This window comes from Scyliorhinus canicula, chromosome 8 (genome assembly GCF_902713615.1).
Source record: "Scyliorhinus canicula chromosome 8, sScyCan1.1, whole genome shotgun sequence".
In the NCBI taxonomy this organism is placed as follows: Eukaryota; Metazoa; Chordata; class Chondrichthyes; order Carcharhiniformes; family Scyliorhinidae; genus Scyliorhinus; species Scyliorhinus canicula.
In genome coordinates this window covers 41,133,183-41,158,106 of record NC_052153.1, presented here as the reverse complement: position 1 = coordinate 41,158,106, position 24,924 = coordinate 41,133,183, and the positions used below count along the sequence as shown (strand labels likewise).

At 43.3% G+C, this 24,924-nt stretch overlaps 1 protein-coding gene across 6 annotated transcripts in view; it reads left to right on the top strand.

Annotated features, from left to right (window-relative positions):
* Positions 1 to 24,924, top strand: part of gak (cyclin G associated kinase) — a 191,587-nt gene that overhangs the window by 132,540 nt on the left and 34,123 nt on the right. For 5 of the 6 annotated variants that reach the window (XM_038804413.1, XM_038804410.1, XM_038804409.1 and 2 more), the window contains 6 exons: positions 1,694 to 1,888; positions 3,338 to 3,455; positions 6,551 to 6,630; positions 14,965 to 15,158; positions 18,677 to 18,832; positions 23,028 to 23,513. In XM_038804413.1, coding sequence (XP_038660341.1) covers positions 1,694 to 1,888; positions 3,338 to 3,455; positions 6,551 to 6,630; positions 14,965 to 15,158; positions 18,677 to 18,832; positions 23,028 to 23,513 — 1,229 coding nt within the window. The remainder of the gene's footprint in view (positions 1 to 1,693; positions 1,889 to 3,337; positions 3,456 to 6,550; positions 6,631 to 14,964; positions 15,159 to 18,676; positions 18,833 to 23,027; positions 23,514 to 24,924) is intronic. The other variant, XM_038804411.1, reaches the window with a different exon arrangement.

Here is a 24,924-nt window from a genome sequence, read left to right as displayed (position 1 = left end):
CAACACCTCGCAAGATTCAATGCAATCTAGCGAGGCATTGCAAGGGGAATTGCTCCCACAATGGGCGGGATCAGATTTTGGCAAATCTGCATATTAGAGCAAGGCAGAATGCCTTACTCTAATATGCAGATTCCAAAGGTACCTGAGGTTTTGGGATTCAATTCCTTTTCCTCACGTGAGCGCCATTTGCTACTGGTCCCCACACATGGGGATCAGACGGAACGGCACTTGTGGCAGTCTCCAAGAGGATTTGAGGTCCCCAACTGTATGCCCTTTGGGCAGTGTGATGCCCTGCCATTGCTGGTGCCACCTGGCAGGTTGGCATTGCTATGGTGCCAGGTTGGCACTGCCAAGGTGTCAAGCTAGCATTTTCTGTGTACGTGTGATTGGGCCGGGGTTGCCCACCAGTTGGGAGGTGCAGGGGACCCTCCCATATTGCGTTTGAGCTGGGGGAGGTTGGGGATTTATTTGTGGGCCTCGGAGATTGGGACGCCATTTCAAAATGGCGTCCTGATCTGCTGCTACAACGTGGAGTTCCAGCGAGCGGAGTGCCCCGTTGTTAAAAACGGGGCTATGTGCGCCCTCGGCCCTGTGTTTCTTGGCACTGCAAGCATGCGGTCGTTTGGGGACTTTGTTCCGTTTTGGGAAGATTGTGCCCTTTGTTTTTGGGTATCTTGTTGTAAAGGACTGAAATATGGACCTTAGGAAAAGGGGGCATCCAAAGACTGGACAGGATTTTCCAGTCATGCTCGCCCTGAAACCGGATATGATTGAATTTAAATTCAATTGATCAAAAATCTGGAACTGAAAGCTAGCCTCAGGAAAGATCACCATGAAACTACCATCGATTGTTATAAAAACCCATATGATTCACTGATGTCCCTACCTGGCCTGGTGTACATGAGACTCCAGAACTATAGCAATGTGGTTGACTATTGAATGACCCCTAAAATAGCCTACCAAGCCAGTTAGTTTAAGGGAAATTAGGGATGGACAATAAATGCAGACTTTGCTAGGGATGCTCACACTCCTTGAAAAAAGAACTTGAAATTGAAAATGGAGGATTCTTACAGGCAACTGAATAAGAAAGTGTGGAGAAATGAACCGAGGACCAGGCCTTGGGCCGATTGCTCTACTACATAGATGATGCAACATGTTTGAAAGCCATAGAGACAGAATGGAAAATAAATGGAATTAAAGCAAACATCGGATAGTAAAGGGATAAAAGCAGTGAGAAAAATATTCATAGACCGCTTGCACAATGAAAAATGCATCAGAACCATTGTGAGTTGCTGGTAAATATATACACAGTATTAGAGAGCACGAGAGAATGAAGCACAGATGCAGGAAATTAGAGAATTCTGTTTTTCATTTTCTCCAGGAGCATTTGCGCAAGAGATCGAACTTAGTGATCCTTAATTTAATATCCCTCTGATTGACCATGAGCAAAGCTATGGGATGTCTGTGTTTAATTCAAATACCTGGAACAGAAGTTTAATTGCATTAATAACCATAATTATGGAGTATGAGTAAGTCCTTGGATAAATTCATTGACAGTGGAACATTCAGACTGACCAGCTTGTGATTGTGCTGGAAAAATATATTATCAGTTTCTAACATATACATTAATGGGAGCTCTATACATTACCTCCGTGCTACGAGATAATTTGTGTCTTTTCCCTTGTGTTTATAGGTATGTAGAATACATGTGTGACATGATGGCTGAAGAGCCTATAATCCCCCATAACAAATCTATCCTGATCAAATCGATCGTGATGACGCCTGTTCCTTTATTTAATAAACAACGCAATGCTAGCCGCCCATTCTGCGAGATATATGTGGGTGATGAACGAGTGATTACCACATCTGAAGAATATGATAAATTGAGGTAAATATTCCTTTTTATCCAGTTGTCTATAGCTTATTGGCAGTTTATATAATAACAATCATAATATGATTGAGTTGAAAGTGTTGGCCAAAAAGGGAAAATACAACACAACTACTATGATGAGACATACACTGTCCACAATAAACTGGAAAAATTTGTTCATGGGTAGAACAACAGAAGATCAATGGGAGGTGTTCAAAAGAATATTTTATGATACACAGCCAGTTTTTACCCTGAAAGGCCAAGAGCTGTACTTGCCAAAGAAGACAGCCATGGGCAACCACAAAGGTAAACAACAACATAAAATTTAAAGAAAAATCATATAAAAAGGTCCTGGCAAGTGGGAAGGATGCAAAGAATGGCAAAAGGTGACAAAATAGTATGAGTTACGAAAAGTGCAATGTGAAATGAAATCAAGACAAAACGTTTTCATAATTAGGAAAAAGAGGGTGGTCTGGAGCATTGTAAACCCATTAAAACTAATCATGGTAATGTTGTCAATTAACATAAGGAAATGGCATGACTTTATTCTCTGGTATTTATAAGATTAAGAGATAATTTGATCAAAATTTTCATATTAAGGGGAACATAGCGTGGGCAGAGGGAAACTATTTCTGCTGGTCGGGGAAGCTTGGATGAGAGGTCACAGTTTATAATTTAGGGCTAAACTCATTCTCTGTGCCCAGGCGATCTTTGTCTGTTGCAACACAGCTGGACTGATGGAATTAAAGTCTCATCACTCCTTCGGCCTAAAAGGTGCAACTTTGCAGAGGCAGGTTTGTTCAGGACAAAACTATCCATGTGTTTCCACTACAGTAGCAAACTCATTCAGCTATAAAGTGTTTAATATAGGATTAATATACTAGTACATCACATTGATGAGTTTGATAGAACGGAGCTATGTGGACTTCTTCATAGTGCGCTGCTCCAGACTGACCAGAGAGGACACACTTAATTCATTGATTCTATCTTCAGTTACCTATCCTCCCCTTTTTCTCCCATGCTCCTTGATTTTGTGAAGCATCATGGGATATAAATGTAAGTTGTTACTTCGAGTCAACTCAAATTGGCCTTTTATTGATTTGAAGGCAAATATTAGTCCCAGTGTACACAAGCTGAAAAGGGCAAAGATTGGCTCAGGTTTTCTAGACATGATTACTAACCTCTTCTCTTGGAAGTGCATAAGTAATGGTGCCAGATGAGGACAGTTTATGGCTTGGTCATGATGACACTGGCCCAGCAACATGACGTATCCTAAACGTTATTTTTCATGACTGGACGTTGTAGCTAATAAATCAATCAGCCCATTTAGCACTGGATTTGTCAGATTGTTTAACTTGAAAAATACTAATCTCAAATGATTTGTGATAGCGTTTAAAAAATAAATAAAATTAGATTGAACCTTAGTGTATTGTGCGGAAGGGATTACCTGACATCTGTTTCTTTCAGGGAATTTAAAATGGAAGATGGCAAGGCAATAATTCCGCTGGGTTTAAATGTTCAAGGTGATGTCCTCATTGTGATCTTTCATGCCAGATCAACACTTGGAGGACGACTGCAGGCAAAGGTATACATAAACCAACCAATTCTTCTTCATTCGGTAACTCTGGTCACGATGATGTAACACTTGTTAATTCTGCAAAATAATTTAACTTCAGTTTCTTGCTTGCTAATAAAATCTGCATTCACTCTCTAATGCCGACACACAAGGAAGAGGAGACGGACATGTGGAAATTGATTTAGTGAATATATTTTTTTCATATGGTTGTTTTTCCTCTAAGAAGTGTTTGAGGTGAGGATTACCAAACTAGGCACTTCCATAAACAAGAATTGAAGAACAGGAGTAGACCATTTAGCCCCTTGAGCTTGTTCCACCGTTCAATGAGATTGGGGCAGATCTGTAACCACACACCATAATATCCACCGTTGCCTTATGTTCCAGAATACTTTGGTTAACAAAAATTTATCAATCGCGTTCTTAATTGAACAATTGTTCTAGTATCAGTTGTGATTTGCTGAAGAGTTCCAACTTCTGCTTGTAGATATGTTTCCTAATTTCAACCTTGAAAGCTCTGGCTCTAATTCTCTAAGACTTTGCTCCTAGGTCTGGGACTCCCCAACTCTTTTAAATAATTTTTCTCTTCCACCCTCTCTGTTCCCCATAATATCTTGGAAACTTTGATCACATAACCCCATAACCGTCTAAATTACAGGGATGGAACCCCATAATTTCCTTATTTCTATTGACAATATTACTGTTTTTCAGCGGCTCTCATTGCTTCTCACTGCTCTCTTTTTCCTTATGTAAGTGTAATAATGTTCTTTGATTTTGCCAGCTTTTGCAAGTTTCTTTTCATCCTGCCTTTTTGTAGCTCTTATTTTGATTTGTCACCGTTTGTATCTTTCCTATTCACTGGATATGTACTATTCTATTGCTGCTTATCTCTTTAATTGTCCAAGATTGTGTTTTTTTTTACAGATGAGCTCTTGCCCCTCTTGGAGATATAATACCACATTAAATAATTTTTGAACATGTCCCACTCATTTCTGTTGTTTTTACCCACTAACAGATTTACCCAGTTTACTGTGAAATGTCTTTATCGTATTGAAGTCAGCCATATCTAAATCTAAAACCGTCGTAGCTGTTTCTCTATTCTCACTTCTAACCACTACATTAAACTCAAATCAGATTATGATTGCCATTAGATAAATGTGCATGCATCATTAAGTTGTAAGCGGCACAGTGACACAATGGTTAGCGCTGCTGCCACACAGCGCTAGTGACCAGGGTTCAATTCCGGTCTTGGGTGACTGTCTCTGGAGAGTTTGCATATTTTCCCCATGTCTGTGTGGGTTTCCTCTGGGTGCTCTGGTTTCCATCCACAGTCCAAAGAAGCACAGGTTAGGTAGATTGGCCGTGCTAAATTTTCCTCATAGTATCCAAAGGCGTGTAGGTTAGGTGGGGTTACGGGGATAGGCTGAGGAGGGGGTTTGGGCCTGTATTGGGTGCTCTTGCAGAGGGTCGGTGTGGATTTGATGGGCCATGTGGCCTCCTTCTGCACTGTAGGATTCAATGGGTAAATATGACCCATTGCTTGTTGCTAAATCTAGTGTGGCATAACCCCTTAAAGCGTATATTGCTGTAGAAAACAATCCCAAGCTACTCGGAAGTTGGCTACGTTTCTGATGTGTGTTAGAATGCTATTTGCAATCTATATGAAAGTTGAAATCCATCATTAAAACCAATCTGCCGTTGCTGCATACCTGTCGAATGTCTATATTTGTTCAATCTACCACCTAATAGATGCTATCAGGGGACCTATACACAATTCCCACTACAGTATTAAATACTTTTCTGTTTCTTAATTCTTCCCATAAAGTCTCCACTGCCTGCCTCTCATTATATCCTGAAGTGGTTTCATTTTCAATCACTAGCTCTACTCCTTCTCTACCATTTTCTAATCTTTCCTGTAGACATTCTAACCTGGTATATTTAGTGTCCACTTCAAAATGCCTTGCAGTCATATCTCCGTAATGACTACCGTGTTGTACCTGTCAAAATGAATTTATGTCTGCAATTCGTTCATTTTTCCCTTATACTTTGTGCATTTGTAAGAAACCTTATTTGGATCACACACCCTGACCTGTGTTCTGTTCCAATGTTTTACTTGCACATTTCTTTTTCTCTTTCCTGGTTTAATTACTTTACACCTTTTTCATTTTATATACCTGCAGTGCCAAAACACTGTTATACTACATTTTTTAATTCTTCCATCGGATGTAGGCCTCACATGCTAGGCCAGCATTTTTATTGCCCTTGAGTAGGTAGTGGTAATTTGCCTCCTTGAACTGTTGCAACCCATGTGCTGTCGGTACACGCACACTGCTATTCGGAAGGGAGTTCCAGGATTTTGACTAGTGACAGTGAAGTAACGGTGACATAGTTCCAAGTCAGGATGGTGTGTGGCTTGGAGAGGAACTTGCAGGTGGTGATGTTTCCATGTGTCTGCTGCCCATATCCTTCCAGGTGGTCGCGGCCATGGGTTTTAAAGGTGCTGTTGAAGGAACTCGGTGAGTTCCTGCAGTGCATCTTGTAGATGGTACACACTGCAGCCACTGTGCATCAGTGGTGGACAGGGCTGGATTTTCCATTGTCGTTTCCAGTGATGAGATCAATGCCGGGTGATCCTTCTGGTTTCACTTTTTTTGTAGACTTTGTAGCCATTTTCAGACAGCCATTAACATTTAACCACGTTGCTGTGGGCCTGAAGTCATGTGTAGGCCAGATAAGGATGGCAGATTTCCTTCCCTAAAGGACATAATTGAATCAAATGGATTTTTATGACAATCGACAATGTTTCCGTCATTATTGCTGAGACTAGCTTTTTAATTCCAGATTTATTAACTGAATTTAATATCCACCAGTTGCCATCGTGGGATTCAAAGCCATGTTTCCAGAGCATTGGTCTGGGCTTCTGGATTACTATTCTGGTGACATTACCACTACACCACCACCTCCCCTTTCCCTTCTTTTGTTTATTTTTAAACTGCTGTCAGCTGTGGCTCAGTTACTAGCACTCTTGCCTCAGTCACAAGATTCTGGTTCAACTCCACACTTAATTGCAAGAGACTTGCAAACATTGACTGACCATTTTATTTCAGATGACTTCAATGAAGATGTTTCAAATTCAATTCCACACTGGATTTGTGCCTAGGAATGCTGCATTGGTCAAATTTGCAAAGTAAGTCTTTTTAAATTTATCCTCTTGCAATAAACATGAATTCAATACTGTGTACCTGCTGCATGCACTGTTTTGACATCAAAATGTTTTATTTGAAGTTGTATCTCTAGTTGGACTGTACAGAAGGTGTCCAAGTTAAATACATTTTTCCCTTGAGGTATCTTTTGAACAATGGATTATTTTGGCAAGGAAACACAATTGTTTTTATATTCATCAAAAGTAATTCACCATTCTTGTTGATAAGAGGAATACATGGTTTTTCATTTTTTTTGGAACAAAAATCTAGAATGGTTGGGTTTATTTTTGCTTAATAGAAACCGAAGTGTGAGGGATTTGCTTGATGAAATCTGATGGAAGTGCAAAAGATACGCTCAGCAAATTCCAATAAATGATAGTGTCTGCAATTGATGGTTGCTTTGCAGATTGATGTACATAAAGCTACCCTGTTGTTTGCAAAATTCCATGTCATTGTTTCCGGTATGTAGGTCAATGCCGGGTGATTTGTGCGGTTTCATTCCTTATAGACTTCTTTGCAGTTTGATCGAACTGAGTGGCTTGCTGGGTCATTTTGAAGGGAAAATAAGAGTCAACCACATTGCTGTGGATCTGGAGTCACATGTAGGCCAGACCACTAAGGATGGCATATTTCTTTCTAAAAAGGGAAATCCCGTGACAATACTACTATACCACTGGCTCTCAGCTCTCTTAAATTACATCAGTGAGCCAGATGGTTTTTGTTCCCACAATTGACAATATGTTTTGTGGTCCTCATTAGACTTTTGATTCCAGATTTGGTGGGATTCAAACCCGTATCCCCAGAGCATTTCCCTGGGTCTCTGGATTACTCGTCCAGTGACAATACTACTACACCACTTGCCTCTCCGCTCTCCTAAATTACATGTTGATTTGAATTAGTATCCATGGATGCTGGTGGATTCAACTGCAGATTGGGTACAGCTGCTTGGAAAAATGCTGAGAAATGATGATGGGTATTCTCGTCTGCCTTGCTTAGACCATAAAACATAAGAGCAGAAGTAGGCCATTCGGCCCATTGAGTCTGCTCCATCATTCAATGAGATCATGACTGGTTTCGGATGATAATCCTCAACTCCACTTTCCTGCCTATCCCCATAACCTTTGATTCCCTTACTGATTAAAAATCTGTCTATCTCAGCCTTTGACATACTTACCGACCCAGCCGCTGTAGCTCTCTGCGATAAAGGATTACACCGATTCACTCGGGTAGCACAGTGGTTAGCACAGTTTCTTCACAGCTCCAGGGTCCCAGGTTTGATTCCTGGCTTAGGTCGCTGTCTGTGTGGAGTCTGCACATTCTCCCCATGTCTGTGTGGGTTTTCTCCGGGTGCTCCGGTTTCCTCCCACAGTCCAGAGATGTGCAGGTTAGGTGGATTGGCCATGATAAATTGTCCTTAGTGTCCAAAAGGGTTGGGTTGGGTTACAGGGATAGGGTGGGGTTGAGTGGCGTGCTCTTTCCAGGGGCTGGTGACTGAGGGACATTAAATCCAGTAGCTGGGCCACTGATCAAAGAGACTGCTCTGTCCTGAATGGTCTGAAGCTCCTTCTATTGTTGCAATTGTATCAACCCAGGAACATAGACACAGAATTTACAGTGCAGAAGGTGGCCGTTCGGCCCATCGAGTCTGCATCGGCCCTTGGAAATAACACCCCACACCTCCCCTACCCCCATAACCCAGAAACCCCACCAACCTTTTTGGACACATAGGGCAATTTAGCATGGCCAATCCACCTAACCACATCTTTGGGAGGAAACCGGAGCATCTGGAGGAAACTCACACAGACGTGGGGACAATGTGCAGACTCTGCACAGACTGTGACAGAAGCCGGGACCTGGGACCCTGGAGCTGTGACACAACGGTGCTAACCACTGTGCCACCCTGCTGCCCCTAAATTCTTGGGTTCTTGGGAATCACCATTTTCACAGAAGCTTAACTGGCCCGGTCATATCAATGTGACCGATTAAACTAAACCCTAGTTAAGGAATGGTTATGCCACTGTATTAGGAATCCAGGAGCCTGGCCCTAGAGGCTTGAGTTTTTGCTCCACCATGAAAACAAGTTAGTTAAATAAATCTGGAATTTAAAGCCAGTATCAATAATGGTTAGCATGAAACCATCTGGTTGTCATTAAAAACCCATCATTGATACTTACCTGCTGTCCTGATCTGATGGCACCCACAGAAAGTGGTTGACTCTGCCTTATGAAATTGCCTGGGAGGCCACTAAGTTGTAGAAAACCACTACAAAAAGTGCAAAAGAATAAAACCAGACAAATTCCATCAGTTTCACCCAGCAATCTTAATATGATGGCAACACACGGGGTCAATCAACTTTGCAAAGATTTCCTCACTAACATCTGAGCACTTGTCTCAAAATTGCTGGAGTTGTCTCATAGACGAGTCAAGATTATACTCTCAACCATGACTTTCGATCAGTATCCCAGACCCTTTCAACATGCTGGATTCTGCCACTATTGAGGATGGGGGTGTTCATGGATTCCCCTCCCCTCATTAATTTTGTAATTGTAGTAGGACTGTTGAGCTTTGATCTGATTTATTGATCATGGGATTGCTTAGCTCTGTCCACAGTATGCGGTTTAGCATGCAAGTAGCTCTGTGTTGTAGCTTAATTCTCATTTTTAGGTTCACCTCGGCGCTGCACGTGGCATGCTGTTCTACACTCCCCTCATGACAAGCAGTAACCCCAATTACCTCATTCTGCTCTTCCGTTGACCTTCCTGCTAAATGTGCCTGCTGGGGCCTAATCTTGCCAATCTCCTTCCTGTCCAGCTCACTCTTCCCATTGCAGACCCTATGATCCCTTCCAGTGGGTCAGCTCCCATCTCCATCCAAAATGTTCAGTGGCTTGTGAACAAGGCCTTATCCATGAGTTTATTGTGGATGATTGCATTAACACATTAACATTATGGCCTGAACAGACACATAACTGAGAGGTAATGATACCTTTTCCCTTCTGCCTATATCTTCTGTTATGACAAGGATGGAAAGAGTGCGCAGTTTATCTAGTCCCACTACTCCGCAGTTGCACCATTAGCTTTACAGTTTAATTCCCTCACCAAAATGGCTAATTATTTACCACCGCTGTTAGACACAGAATAAAAGAGACTTTAACCAGTCTGCTTTCAATAAAGTCAGAATGATTGACATTATAAAACAAAACTTTTTTAAGCAAATGGCAAGCATTAGTACACACACAATTGTGCTCTGGAAGTATATTCCTTTTTTAAAATACCCCAACACATACACGCATAGACACACAAACAATGACAAACAGGTAGGATCTCTGCAGAGATGGGCGTTGACGATGGGCTTTATAAGATAACGGATATGGTTTGCACGGTTTCGACGCTGTCGATCTGGAGCTACCACATGTGAAGCACGAGCTGGTCCCAGTGGATGTCTGGATGTTCTTGTCAATGGATCTTCAGCGTAGAGGAGAATATAGAGCTGGATTAATTCTTCTTGCCTCAGCTTTGCAGGTTTCCAAAAGCAGATAAGTTATACTCCGATGAGGATTCTAAGGCTGAAGGCTGATTACCACACAAACAACTTTAGGCAAAGCAGGAGTGAGCGAGTTAGGGTAGCCTTCGTTCCCACCGTAAGCCCCCAAAAACAACAAGTTCAAAACTTAAAGCTCCTCTGTCAGGTGATTCCCAGTAAACAACCAGCCTTTAAACCATTTTTTCTCAGCAGTTAAACTAATTGCAGTTCAAACAAACAGCTTCAAGAGCCATGCTGATCAGGTCTCTGAAATCATGTGATTTCCTAGAAAAGACATGATTTTTGACAGTCCAAGGTGAACTTACGACCCTTTAAAAAATCTGAGTGTCCAAATAATGCAAAGTCCTTCCAAAATAAATTAAAAAACAGGTTTAAGATATGATTTTCCCTATGCTTCCCACACTTGACCCACCAAGACTGTCACTGTAGTGGTGTGGCATTTATTACAAGGTCGCCTATTCTTCTGGCACTGTCTCCTCCTTCGAGCAACTCACTGTGTCACCCTTCTTGCCTCTCATTCAAACTCATTAGTCTCTCAAGTACAATAAATTATCCTCACAGAGATATCTTCACTGCTTTCCTCTGTCAACCTCTTTGTTCAACCTCCATTTTAACTCATCATGTTTTCATTCCTAACTTTAACAGAAAATTAAAAGACAGGACCTCTAGGGTTGTAATCTCGGGATTACTCTCTGTGCCACGTGCCAGTGAGGCTAGAAATAGGAAGATAGAGCAGCTAAACACGAGGCTAAATAGCTGGTGTAGGAGGGAGGGTTTCCGTCTTCTGGACCACTGGGAGCTCTTCCATGGCAGGTGTGACCTATATAAGAAGGACGGGTTGCATCTAAACTGGAGAGGCATAAATATCCTGGCCGCGAGGTTTGCTAGTGTCACACGGGAACGTTTAAACTAGTATGGCGGGGGTCAGGCAGAAGAACTTAGAGCTTGGATTAGTATTTGGAACTATGATGTTGTTGCCATTACAGAGACCTGGTTGAGGGAAGGACAGGATTGGCAGCTAAACGTTACAGGATTTAGATGTTTCAGGCGGGATAGCGGGGGATGTAAAAGGGGTGGCGGAGTTGCGCTACTGGTGAGGGAGAATATCACAGCTGTACTACGGGAGGGCACCTCAGAGGGCAGTGAGGCTGTATGGGTCGAGATCAGGAATAAGAAGGATGCAGTCACAATGTTGGGGGTTTACTACAGGCCTCCCAACAGCCAGCGGGAGATAGAGGAGCAGATAGGTAGACAGATTTTGGAAACGAGTAAAAACAACAGGGTTGTTGTGATGGGAGAGTTTAACTTTCCCAATATTGATTGGGACTCACTTAGTGCTGGGAGCCTGGATGGGGCAGAGTTTGTAAGGAGCATCCAGGAGGGCTTCTTAAAACAATATGTAGACAGTCCAACTAGGGAAGGGGCTGTACTGGACCTGGTGTTGGGGAAGGAGCCTGGCCAGGTGGTAGAAGTTTTAGTAGGGGGGCATTTTGGGAGCAGTGACCACAATTCAGTAAGTTTTAAAGTGCTGGTGGACAAGGATAAGAATGGTCCTAGGGTGAATGTGCTAAATTGGGGCAAGGCTAATTCTAACAATATTAGGTGGGAACTGAAGAACCTAGATTGGGGGAGGATGTTTGAGGGTAAATCAACATCTGACATGTGGGAGGCTTTCAAATGTCCGTTGAAAGGAATTCAGGACCGGCATGTTCCTGTGCGGAAGAAGGATAAATACGACAAATTTCGGGAACATTGGATAACGAGAGGTATTGTACGCCTTGTCAAAAAGAAAAAGGAGGCATTTGTCAGGGCTAGAAGGCTGGGAACAGACTAAGCCTGTGTGGAATATAAGGAAAGTAGGAAGGAACTTAAGCAAGGAGTCAGGAGGGCTAGAAGAGGTCACGAAAAGTCATTGACAAATAAGGTTAAGGAAAATCCCAAGGCTTTTTACACGTACATAAAAAGCAAGAGGGTAGCCAGGGAAAGGGTTGGCCCACTGAAGGATAGACAAGGGAATCTATATGTGGAGCCAGAGGAAATGGGCGAGGTACTAAATGAATACTTTGCATCAGTATTCACCAAACAGAAGGAATTGGTGGATGTTTAGTCTGGAGAAGGGTGTGTAGATAGCCTGGGTCACATTGAGATCCAAAAAGATGAGGTGTTGGGTGTCTTGAAAAATATTAAGGTAGATAAGTCCCCAGGGCCGGATGGGATCTACCCCAGAGTACTGAAGGAGGCGAGAGAGGAAATTGCTGAGGCCGTGACAGAAATCTTTGGATCCTCACTGTCTTCAGGTGATGTCCCGGAGGACTGGAGAATAGACAATGTTGTTCCTTTGTTTAAGAAGGGTAGCAAGGATAATCCAGGGAACTACAGGCCGGTGAGCCTTATGTCAGTAGTAGGGAAATTACTGGAGAGAATTCTTCGAGACAGGATCTACTCCCATTTCGAAGCAAATGGACATATTAGTGAGAGGCAGCATGGTTTTGTGAAGGGGAGGTCGTGTCTCACTAACTTGATAGAGTTTTTCGAAGAGGTCACAAAGATAATTGATGCAGGTAGGGCAGTGGATGTTGTCTATATGGACTTCAGTAAGGCCTTTGACAAGGTCCCTCACGGTAGACTGGTACAAAAGGTGAAGTCACACGGGATCAGGGGTGAGCTGGCAAGGTGGATACAGAACTGGCTAGGTCATAGAAGGCAGAGAGTAGCAATGGAAGGGTGCTTTTCTAATTGGAGGGCTGTGACTAGTGGTGTTCCACAGGGATCAGTGCTGGAACCTTTGCTGTTCATAGTATATATAAATGATTTGGAGGAAAATGTAACTGGTCTGATTAGTACGTTTGCAGACGACACAAAGGTTGGTGGAATTGCGGATAGCGATGAGGACTGTCAGAGGATACAGCAGGATTTAGATCATTTGGAGACTTGGGCGGAGAGATGGCAGATGGAGTTTAATCCGGACAAATGTGATGTAATGCATTTTGGAAGGTCTAATACAGGTAGGGAATATACAGTGAATGGTAGAACAAGTATTGAAAGTCAGAGAGATCTAGGCGTACAGGTCCACAGGTCACTGAAAGGGGCAACACAGGTGGAGAAGGTAGTCAAGAAGGCATACGGCATGCTTGCCTTCATTGGCCGGGGCATTGAGTATAAGAATTGGCAAGTCATGTTGCAGCTGTATAGAACCTTAGTGAGGCCACACTTGGAGTATAGTGTTCAATTCTGGTCGCCACACTACCAGAAGGATGTGGAGGCTTTAGAGAGGGTGCAGAAGAGATTTACCAGGATGTTGCCTGGTATGAAGGGCATTTGCTATGAGGAGCGGTTGAATAAACTCTGTTAGTTCTCACTGGAATGACGGAGGTTGAGGGGCGACCTGATAGAGGTCTACAAAATTATGAGTGGCATAGACAGAGTGGATAGTCAGAGGCTATTCCCGAGAGTAGAGGGGTCACTTATTAGGGGGCATAAGTTTAAGGTGCGAGGGGCAAGGTTTAGAGGAGATGTACGAGGCAAGTTTTTTTACACAGAGGGTATTGGATGCCTGGAACTCACTGCCGGAGGAGGTGGTGGAAGCAGGGACGATAGTGACATTTAAGGGGCATCTTGACAAATACATGAATAGGATGGGAATAGAGGGATACGGACCCAGGAAGTGTAGAAGATTTTAGTTTGGACGGGCAGCATGGTCGGCACAGGCTTGGAGGGCCGAAGGGCCTGTTGCTGGGCTGTACTTTTCTTTGTTCTTTGTTTGTTCTTAAATCTCTACCCCAATATAAAGTCCCAACCCCATATTCACAGCCATCCCCTTGACCTTGCGATTTCATGTGCTCTTGCTAGTCTCATCATATCAATCACAGATAATCCATCTCTGAACATTTATTTTTATCACACTCTATCTACTTTCCACATCCCAACCTTCCTTCCTTTTGTGTCTGCCCCTGCTGAAAACTATCCCTCAATGTGTTTACAATGCAACTTTCAAAATCCCAACTGTCTGGCCTCTGCTCTTTGATAGTATGTGGCAGATAGTTTAGCTATCGACTGCCATATATGGCTAGCCCATGTAAAACACTCACAGATTCTCAACCTTGTTTTCAAATCCCTTCATGACCTTGCCCACCCTATCTCTTCTACAGATATCCAAACTGCTCTGAGCCTGCCCCAATCGTAGTTGCTCCCACATTGGTGACTGTACCTTCAGTTTCCTAGGCCCTCAGCTCCCTACAAACATCTGGCTCTCTGTCAGTATCCTCCTTTAAGACACTCTTTAAAACCTACCTCGGTGACCAAACGTTTGGTCACCTGACCTTATATCTTGTTATGCGGCTTTGTGTTATATTTTGCTCATAACCGTGGGCAGCATGGTAGCATAGTGGTTAGCACTATGGCTTCACAGCACCAGGGTCCCAGGTTTGATTAGGTCACTGTCTGTGAGGAGTCTGCATGTTCTTCCCGTGTCTGCGTGGGTTTCCTCCGGGTGCTCCGGTTTCCTCCCACGAGTCCTGAAAGATGTGCTATTAGGTAATTTGGACATTCTGAATTCTTCCACTGTGCACCCGAACAGGCGCCAGAATGTGGCAACTAGGGGCTTTTCACAGTAACTTCATTGCAGTGTTAATGTCAGCCTACTTGTGACAATAAAGATTATCATTCAAAAAAACCCTCCTGTGAAGCACCTTGGGACATTTTATTCTATTAACGGTGCTATATAAATCTAAATTCTTGTAAATGAATTCTGATGAAATGGTGATTCTGTGTTGCAGGTATGATCTTGATGCATGTGACATTCAGGAGAAATATCCAGACCTTTTCCAGGTAACTCTGGAAGTAGAGGTAGAGCCTCGAGACAACGTCAGCAGTAACATGCCACTATGGGAAAACTTATTGACAAAGGGACTCAATCCCAAGATTCTTTTCTCTAGCCGCGAAGAACAACAAGAGATGTTATCTAAATTTGGTACGTTTTAGAGACCCAAACCCAAATCATTATCTTCCCCATATATGCAAGTCATGGAAATAAATGTGTGTCATTTACATATGTAAGGGCAAAGAATATGGGACAGCATGATGATTTCAGAAAGCCAGAAAAGAAAATTATATTGAGGGCAAATAAAAGTATATAAAAACCTTGCAGGTGGTATTAAGGAAATGAGCCAAGATATATCAAGAAAGTAAGCGATGATGGAGGAAAATGGCCTAGTAAAAACACCAATGAGTTTTCATTTCATGCCCCTAGGTGAATTGAATGAAAAACCATTGTCTCAACATTATTGTGTATAGAGCAATAAACTATTTTAATGGCTATCTCATTTCTTCTCAGGATAGCACATATTCGGTGTGTACAGATATTTTTCAATGTCATGTCAGAAACTATTACTGAATCTCAAGGAACTATTTGTAACCTGAGTTTAACTTTGTATCGGTAACGTGGAATAAACAAAACCAAATATTCCATTCAAATGAAAGTATTGAACTTCCAACTGTGTGACAAATGGAGTACAGCCAAGTGTGAAGTTGATATATTTTTTAAAAAAGTATTTTATTAAGGTTTTGCAGAATTTTTCATAATAAAACAGTAGTAATCATAACAACAAAACAAACTAGAGTGAACATTAACATAGTACAAAGGAGAATATACAATAACAATTAAGTAGACATTACCCCACGCGACCCAGTCTTCCCACACCATCCCAATGAAGCACTCACCCCCCCCCCCCTCAACCTTCCCCAGGGATTGCTGCTGCTGCTGACATTTTAATTTTCCCCGAGAAAGTCGACGAACGGCTGCTACCTTCGAGAGAACCCTAGCTTAGACCCTCTTAAGGCAAACTTTATTTTTCGAGCCTGAGAAACCCAGCCATGTCGGTAACCCAAGTCTCTACACTCGGGGGCTTCGAGTCCCTCCACGTTAATAAAATCCGTCTCCGGGCTACTAGGGAAGCAAAGGCCAAGACGTCGGCCTCTTTCGCCTCCTGAACTCCCGGGTCTTCTGACACTCCAAAGATCGCTATCTCTGGACTCGGCACCACCCGTATGTTAAGCACCTTGGACATTGCCCTCGCGACCCCTTGCCAGAACACTCTAAGCTCCGGGCATGCTCAAAACATGTGGACATGGTTTGCAGGGATGCCCTTGCACCTCATACAACTGTCTTCTACCCCAAAAAACTTGCTCATTCTCGCTGCCATCATGTGTGCCCGGTGGACCACCTTAAATTGAATTAGACCGAGCCTGGCACATGATGAGGAGGAATTAACCCTGCCCAGGACCTCTGCCCACAGACCCGCTTCCAACTCCTTACCTAGCTCCTCCTCCCACTTGCCCTTGAGCTCTTCCACCGGGGTTTCCTCCGCCTCCTGTAGTTCCTGGTAGATATCCGACCACCTGCCCTCCCCCACCCAGATGCCGGAGACCACCCTGTCCTGTATCCTCAGTGGTGGCAGCGTCGGAAAGGCCACTACCTGTTTTTTCAGGCAGGCTCGTACTTGCAGATATTTAAAGGCGTTTCCTGGCGGCAGATTAAATTTGTCCTCTAGCGCCTTCAAACTGGGATAGCTTCCATCTATGAACGGATCTCCCATCCTTCTGATGCCTGCCCTCTGCCAGCTCTGGAACCCACTATCCATCCTACCCGGGACAAACCTGTGATTGTTGGTGTGAAGTTAATATTAAGATTTAACTTGAAAGGAAGAGAGCGAAAAAATGCAACAACATGGATTATGTGAGGAGGCAGATCAGTTCAACGTTAGGTATGACGTAATGCTTGTTAAATGCAAGAGTAATGGATGGGAGTACAATATAAATTAGGAAGCGCAGTATATGCTTTTTTGACATCAAGGTTTAAAATTGGGCAAATTCATGAAGTGCAAACAGTTTGAGAAGCTGTAATCTTGGCGTTGCCAACATTAGGAAGATGTTACCATTGACATTTCTGCTCAGTATGGGTGACATTACTCTGTTCATACATAGGAAAAGCAATGACATACTGCATACCTGAATAGGGTACATTTCAAACTACCCTCATGGTGAGTGACCTTTATTCTGGCAACATACATAAATGTTTGAAGATGGCAGGACAAGTTGATTCGGCTTTTAAAAAAATATAAGGTTTATAAATAGAGGCATAGTGTACAAAAGCTAGGAAGTTTTGCTTAACCTTTATAAATCATTAACTGCAGTATTGGCCAGTTCTGTCCACCCAACTTTAGGGTGGTAAAGCTTTAGAGAGGATGTGCAGGAAATTTATGAAAATTGTAATGGGGATAAAGGCCTTCAGTTATGTGTAAAGACAGGAGAAAATTGAATTGTTCCCTTTGGAGCAGAGAAGGTAACGGAGAGACGTTCAGAATTATGAAGGATTTTGATAGTACAAGTAAAGAGAAACTGTTTCCAATGGCGGAAGGGTTAGTAACCAGGAGTCATGTTTGAGATAACTGAGTTTGAAGACAAAGAGAAATTGTTTCACAGAATGAGTTGCTATTATTTGGAATGCATTACCTGAAAAGTTGGAGGAAGCAGATTCAGTTGTGACTTTTAAAAGAAAATTGGATAGATACTCGAAAAATAAGTTGTTACAGAGCTATAGGAAAAGTGAAGGAAAGTGGGATGGATTGGATAGCTGTTTCATAGAATCTCTTCAGTGCAGAAGGAGGCCATTCGGCCCACTGTGTCTGCACCGACCCTTTGAAAGGCCACCCTATCTAAGGCCTAATCCACCACCCTATTCCTGCAACGCCACCCTAAGGGGAAATTTAGCATGGCCAATCCACCTCACCTGCACATCTTTGGACTGTGGGAGGAAACTGGAGCATCTGGAGGAAGCCCACGCAGACACTGGAGAATGTGAAAACTCCACACAGTGTGCTGACAGGGGTATGATGGACCGAATTACCTGTTTCTGTACTATATGATACTACGGTCACTGAGAGCTGAGCTGTGTATACCAGCTCAAAGAATGAGTTCAGACATATTTTCTCATCTCTCACCCATGATACTTTGAAAAACATCAGAATCTTCTGTTAGTCTATAATTTATAATTTCAGTTATTCCACCCCTCTCTGTTGCCCTGCTCCTTCTATATCTATAGACACACTTGTGAGCATGAATCTTTGGCAATACATCAACAATATATGTGCAAGGAGTTACTTTAGGCAGTGTGAAAAGCTGTGCACGCCCACTTCCAGCACTTTCTTTGCAGCATGCACGACCATATTTATGCTTATTAGTAACTGAGAGTCACATAACCATTGAACTAGATTTGTGAATGATTTTTGTATTATGCAGGTAAGAATAACTGTTTTTTAAATAGAAAGAACTTCTTAAGTGAAGAGATCTATTTTGTTTTTTAAATCTTAGCCACAGTATGAGAACAATTTTGTTACCAGGAATTATGCCTAAAATTCAGGAAAGCCCATTGATGTGGAGGAAATTTACATTGAGAATGTTCTGAGACATATTTTTTCTCTCAAAACAAAGGAAAACCAGAACTTCCCAGACAACCAGGATCAACAGCACAATATGACGCAGAGACCCCTAAGTCAGACCACGCTTCACAAAATACAAGTGAAGATGAGGCCTCCCATCAGAACAGTGATACCTCCAACAGTTTTTTTGAAACATTAAATTGGGAAGGTGGGTGTTGCATGATCTTGATGAATTGGTCAGACTTCAGCTTGCCAATGGTTTCATTCTTAAAAATAGTTCCTTAATTTTTGTTCCACATGGGTATTTATTTAGAAGCAACATTTCACCACACCTGCTCAAAGAAACATATTGCAGTTACAATAACCTATTTTAAAAGTTGAGTATACTTACTGTCAAATTCACAACTACTACTAGGTCAATAGTTTTACATCTCGTATAGCACTATTGGACTAGCTAGCTTCATATTGTATTATTTGGATTTGTTGTCACGTGTACCGGGGTACAGTGAAAAGTATTGTTCTGTGTAAAGTGACAGATCGTTCCATACATGTGTCATTTGAGTGTCCCTTTAAGAAATGTTTATTCTTACCACATGAATTGTAGCACAGCTTCAGTGATGTCATTTGTGGGTGGAGCTGGGCTGTGGCTGTCAGGTGAGAGGGGTTTTTAGTATTTGGGTTTCAGTTTTGGTCTGTTGCTTTGGACTGCAGAAGAGAAGCAGTGTTTCTCTGTTTTCATTTTAAAGTTGTACCGGTGAACTGAAAGCACATTGGGTGTGGCAAACTGCCGTGGTAACTTTAAAGATAGAGTTGCTTTCCAGAAGGAGTTTTGAATCTGCTGGTTGGAGGCTGGATCTCAGGGAAAGGACGAGTCCCATTCAAGTGAGATTACAGTGTGCTTCACCACACCCTTGAAAGGGGTTTTAGTTGATTGGATCTTGTATTGAATTGGAACAGCTACTAAGGGGGATTCATTAAGAGTTATATACATAGATTACTGGAGCTGCTGTGTTTCCTTTATGTTTGTAATTGACAAATTATTGCTGCGTTTTATATATGTTAACTACATTCTTATAATAAACTTTGTTTTGATAAAAGCGCCTAGGAAGTCTGATAAGTCACACTTGCGCTCATCCTAGCCAAATTCAACATAAAAGTTATAGGTCAGGTGAACTTCATAATACACTTTGGAGTTTCTAAGCCCTGGCCCATAAGAAATGAAACACAAAGGACATACGATAAACACACATGTAAATACATAGACGTCAGGTGAAGCATACAGAGTGTAACCTTACTCATAAGAACCAGGAGCAGGAGTAGGCCATCTGGCCCCTCGAGCCTGCTCCGCCATTCAATGAGATCCTGCCTGATCTTTTGTGGACTCAGCTCCACTTTCCGGCCCGAACATCATAACACATAATCCCTTTATTCTTCAAAAAACTATCTATCTTTATCTTAAAAACATTTAATGAAGGAGAAGATGCGCGGAGAGATAAGTTCATTCAAAAGAGGGTCATTCAGGAGTCGGGGGCGGAATTCGTGAACCCCCCAGGAATCGGCGGGGGTGGGAATCGCGCTGCGCCGGTCGGCAGGCCCCCTGCGGCGATTCTCCGGCCGAAGTCCCGCCGCTGACATGCCAATCCCGCCAGCGGGAATCAAAACACCTCTGGTGCCGGTGGGATTGGCAGCACGGGCGGGCCTGTTGGGGGGGGGGGGGGGGCTCGGGGCGATTTGCCCCCACGGTGGCCTGGCCTGCGATCGGGGCCCACCAATTGGCGGGCGGGCCTGTGCCGTGGGGGCACTCTTTTTCTTCCGCCCCGCCATGGCCTTCACCATGGTGGGGGAGGAAGAGACCCCCTCCCCTGCGTATGCGCCGGTATGACGTCAGCAGCCGCTGATGCACCAGCGCATGCGCGGACTTCTGACGAAGGCCTTTTGGCCCCAGCTGGCATGGCGCCAAAGGCCGTTCGCGCCGGTCGGCGGAGCAGAAACCACTCCGGCGCCAGCCTAGCCCCGCAATGTGAGGGCTTGGCCCCTAAAGGTGTGGAGAATTCTGCACCTTTTGGGAGGCCCGACGCCGGAGTGATTGAAGCCACTCCAATACGCCGGGTAGGGGAGAATCCTGGCCCTGGTAACAGCAGGAAAGAAGCTGTTTTTTAATCTGTTAGTGCGTGTTCTCAGACTTTTGTATCTCATGCCTAATGGAAGAGGTCGGAAGAGAGAATAACCCGGGTGGGACGGGTCTTTGATTATGCTGTCCGCTTTCCCAAGGCAGCGGGAGGTTTAGACAGTCAATTAATTGAGAAGTGGTTTTGCGTGATGGACTGGGCTGTGTTCACGACTCGCTGTAGTTTCTTACCGTCTTGGGCCAAGCAGTTGCCATGCCAAGTTGTGATTCAGCCAGATTGGATGCTTTCTATGGTGCATCTGTAAAAGTTGGCAAGAGTCACGTGGACATGCTAAATTTCCTAGTTTCTGAGGAAGTATAGGCACTGTTGTGCTTTCTTGGTCGCAGCGTCGACGTGGGTGGACCAGGACAGATTGTCAGGGGTTTGCACACCTAGGAATTTGGAGCTGTCAACTATTTCCACCGTGGCACCATTGATGTACATAGGGGTGCGTATGATACTTCGCTTCCTGAAGTCCTTGACCAGCTACATAGTTTTGTTGACATTGAGGGTGGAGATTGTTGCCGTTACATCACGCCACTAGATTCTCTATCTCCTCCTGTACTCGGATTCATTATTGGTCAAGATCTGACCTACTACAGTCGTGTCATCAGCAAACTTGTAGATGGAGTTGGAGCCAAATGTTGCCACGCACTTGTGTGTGTATAAGGAATATAGTAGGGGGCTAAGTACGCAGCCTTGTGGGACCCTGGTATTGAGGACTATCGTGGAGGAGGTGGTGTTGTTCATCATTACTGATTGTGTCTGTGGGTCAGGAAGTCGAGGATCCAGTTGCAGAGGAAGGAGCGAAGTCCTACATTTTGGATTTTTGGAATGAGCTTGGCTGGGATTATGGTGTTGAAAGCAGAGCTGTGGTCAAAGAATAGGAGTCTGATGTAGGAGTCTTTGTTGATGTGCTCTGGGAATGAGTAGGGTGAGGGAGATAGCATCTGCTGTGGACCGGTTGTGGCGGTAAGTGAATTGCAGTGGATCAAGGCATTCTGGGAGTATGGAGTTGATGTGTCTCATGACCAACCACTCGAAACACTTCATAATGATCGATGTCAAGACCATTGATATTGACCCCACCTCCTTCACTGAACTACTCTTCAACCATTTAGGTTAGCAAGCCACCTGAATACGCACATTGAACATGTTTGTGAAATCAGTTAAGCCTGTATTAAAACTGTACTCTTAAACAGAAACTTTGGAAAAACACCAAAGATGTAAATAATTATTTCACTGCTGCAAATTAAGCAGACACTTGTCTGAGTAATATTAAGGACGTAGGATATCTGGAATACCATTGAATTTGTGCACTGCTTTAATTTATTTGGGGGCAAGGTAATATTAGCAGCAGAGCATTCTAATTTTAGCCTACCTTTTATTTCAAACTTTTCTTATGTTTCAAACAAACTCGATTTTTTTTCATTATGGCTTTCTGCTTTAAAGCCACGCCACTACGGGCAGCACGGTGGCACAATGGTTAGCATTGCTGCCTACGGCGCTGAGGACCCGGGTTCGAATCCCGGCCCTGGGTCACTGTTCGTGTGGAGTTTGCACATTCTCCCCGTGTCTGCGTGGGTTTCGCCCCCACAACCCAAAAGATGTGCAGGTTAGGTGAATTGGCCACACTAAATTGCCCCTTAATTGGAAAAAATAATTGGGTACTCTAAATTTATAAAAAAAAAAGCCACGCCACTGAGGAATTCCCCCACTCCTGCCTTGACTCCCCATCAATTTTGAACTCTCACTTTCCTGTGGGCGCAAAAACCGAGCCATCAAGGAAACGCACAGATTTTTGGAGAAGATTTTCCAGTTGGGTTTGTGCACTGCCTCGTGTGATTTTAAGCAACACAGAGAAGGGAGGTCCCCTATCTGTGCTGTATTAGTTGGCGTCTGCGCCCTTGAATGATGGAGAGGGAAAATAAGTTAATTTTCCTGTGCTGTTCTCCAGAGTTTCCCATTGCGAAGTGCTTGTGTTTGGTCACCAGCTACCTGTGATGGCCCACGTGGTCAAATAGCCCACCAATCTATTAACCAAGTTGACAAAAATATAACATGTTGGTGAAATAACAAAGAACCACTTCTCTTGAAACTATAACCTGTTAAAAGTTATAATCTAACGACAATGCTGAAAGAAGTTAAGGTGTAAATAATAAATTTGCTTATAGCGATTTTAATAGCTTATGTGAATCGAAGCAGTTTCGGTCTGACACTTTGTTTGTTTATCAGAAACGAAAGAGGACTCCAGGGCCACTGAAGTACTGTCTCCAGATGAAGATCACCCAAGCTTGGTGGATGAAAGTTGTCCGTCGGATGACGATTTTGCTGCTTTTTCCAGTGAGCGCAGCACGGCGAAGGCTGATGAGCCAGAAAGCCCAACTCAGCCAGAACAAACAAACACTGTAAACTTTTTCTTTGAAGCAGATTTTGAAGAACCCGCAGAGCAAGCCACAGAATCTCCTACTGAGGACAATGTTGATTTACTTGGACTGAATAGTGATGTTCAGTCTGACATTGCCCCTCCTACAGTGGAGATGAAGAGTTCATCCAGCAATGCTGACCTGCTAAATGATTTATTTGCTGGTGGTCCACCAGAAATGCAGCAGGAGTTCTCAGCTGACCTCATTGGGGGAGGGGATGATTTCTTTTTCGGTGGGACACCTCCACCACGAGTGGAACCGGTTCCTATACCTTCTGCAGTGCACACTTCAGCAGGTAGGTATTGCTACAGATGGATATTATTCACAACTACCGGATAACTAGAACTGATAATATTGGATGCCTTTTTTGTTAGATGATCAAGTGATTGGCCTAGAAATTGAAACAGAAAGGGTGCTACTATGTCTATCTACATTATAGGTAGTGAGGAAAATATTTCCATTTCTGGCCTGCCTCCTTGCTCTTGTGTAGTGCCACGTTATCAGCCACCTTCTATTACTACAGAATTCTCCATAGTCGCTGTTTGATTCAGCATAAGTAGATTTCAAACTGGTTGAGCCTGTTTATCTTCTCCCTTTCCGCCCACCACCAATCTTCTCCCGAGACTGGAATCGTTTGTCGCTCGGCAACACTCATATTTACTGGTGCAGAAAATTGCACATAAACTCACTGCAGCAAGCCAAGCAGGTTTGCGTGTCGAGCATCCCTGAGACTTCATTGTATGACCTGGTGTGAAACAGAGCATAACTGAAGTTGCCAGAACTGTGTCTGTAAAGTTCATGTTTGTTTTGGAGCGTGTAGTCCGCGTGCGGCAAAATTGCAAACCAATGTGAGACTGCACACTAAGTATGATATTTGTGTAAGTCACCTTGAATTGTTCAGCACGTGTAATTGAATTACATGGTTTCATTAGAAGACACTGCAAATCATCAGTGTCTACCGTGACTTAACCATCATGAAAAAAAAGGTTACCCGTAATAAATTGTTGTATTTCTATGTGAACGAATGTGTTATGTGATAGAATCCATCCAGTGCTGAAGGAGGCCGTTCGGCCCGTCGAGTCTGCACCGACCCTCTGAAACAGTACCCCACCTAAACCCACTCCCCCACCCTAACCCCATAATTCCACCTGTCCTTTGGGCCCTAAGGACCAATTTTAGCATGGGCAACCTAACCTGCATATCTTTGGATTGTGGGAGGAAACCCACGCAGACACTGGGAGGAAGTGCAAACTCCACAGACAGTCACCCAACGTCTGAATTGAACCCGAGTCCCTGGTGCTGTGAGGCAGCAGTAATAACCACTGTGCCACCGTGCTGCCCATGGGGGAGTAATGCATTTAATACTTGAGCTAACAATGTGTCTGAGCTTCACTATTGTAATAATGCAGATATCTTATTCATTAGTTACCAAAACAGGGAACCCAGTTTTACCATCTCAATTTTGCTTAGTTTCTGATGATTATAGTTCGAGTCAATTTTATTACCCTAAAGTATGCCAGCTTAATTTTAATGAAGGACGAGGACCTTTTTAACTTTGTGCAGTATGCATAATTGTCATTTTTCTCGTGACTCTAATTGCAATCTGGAGTAGGATATGGTGTTGATAAAATAGTGAGGTTTCTATTTGAAAGAATAGATGAAAAAAATGTTAATCACATTTTAAAATCTGTGTACGAACCAGGAAT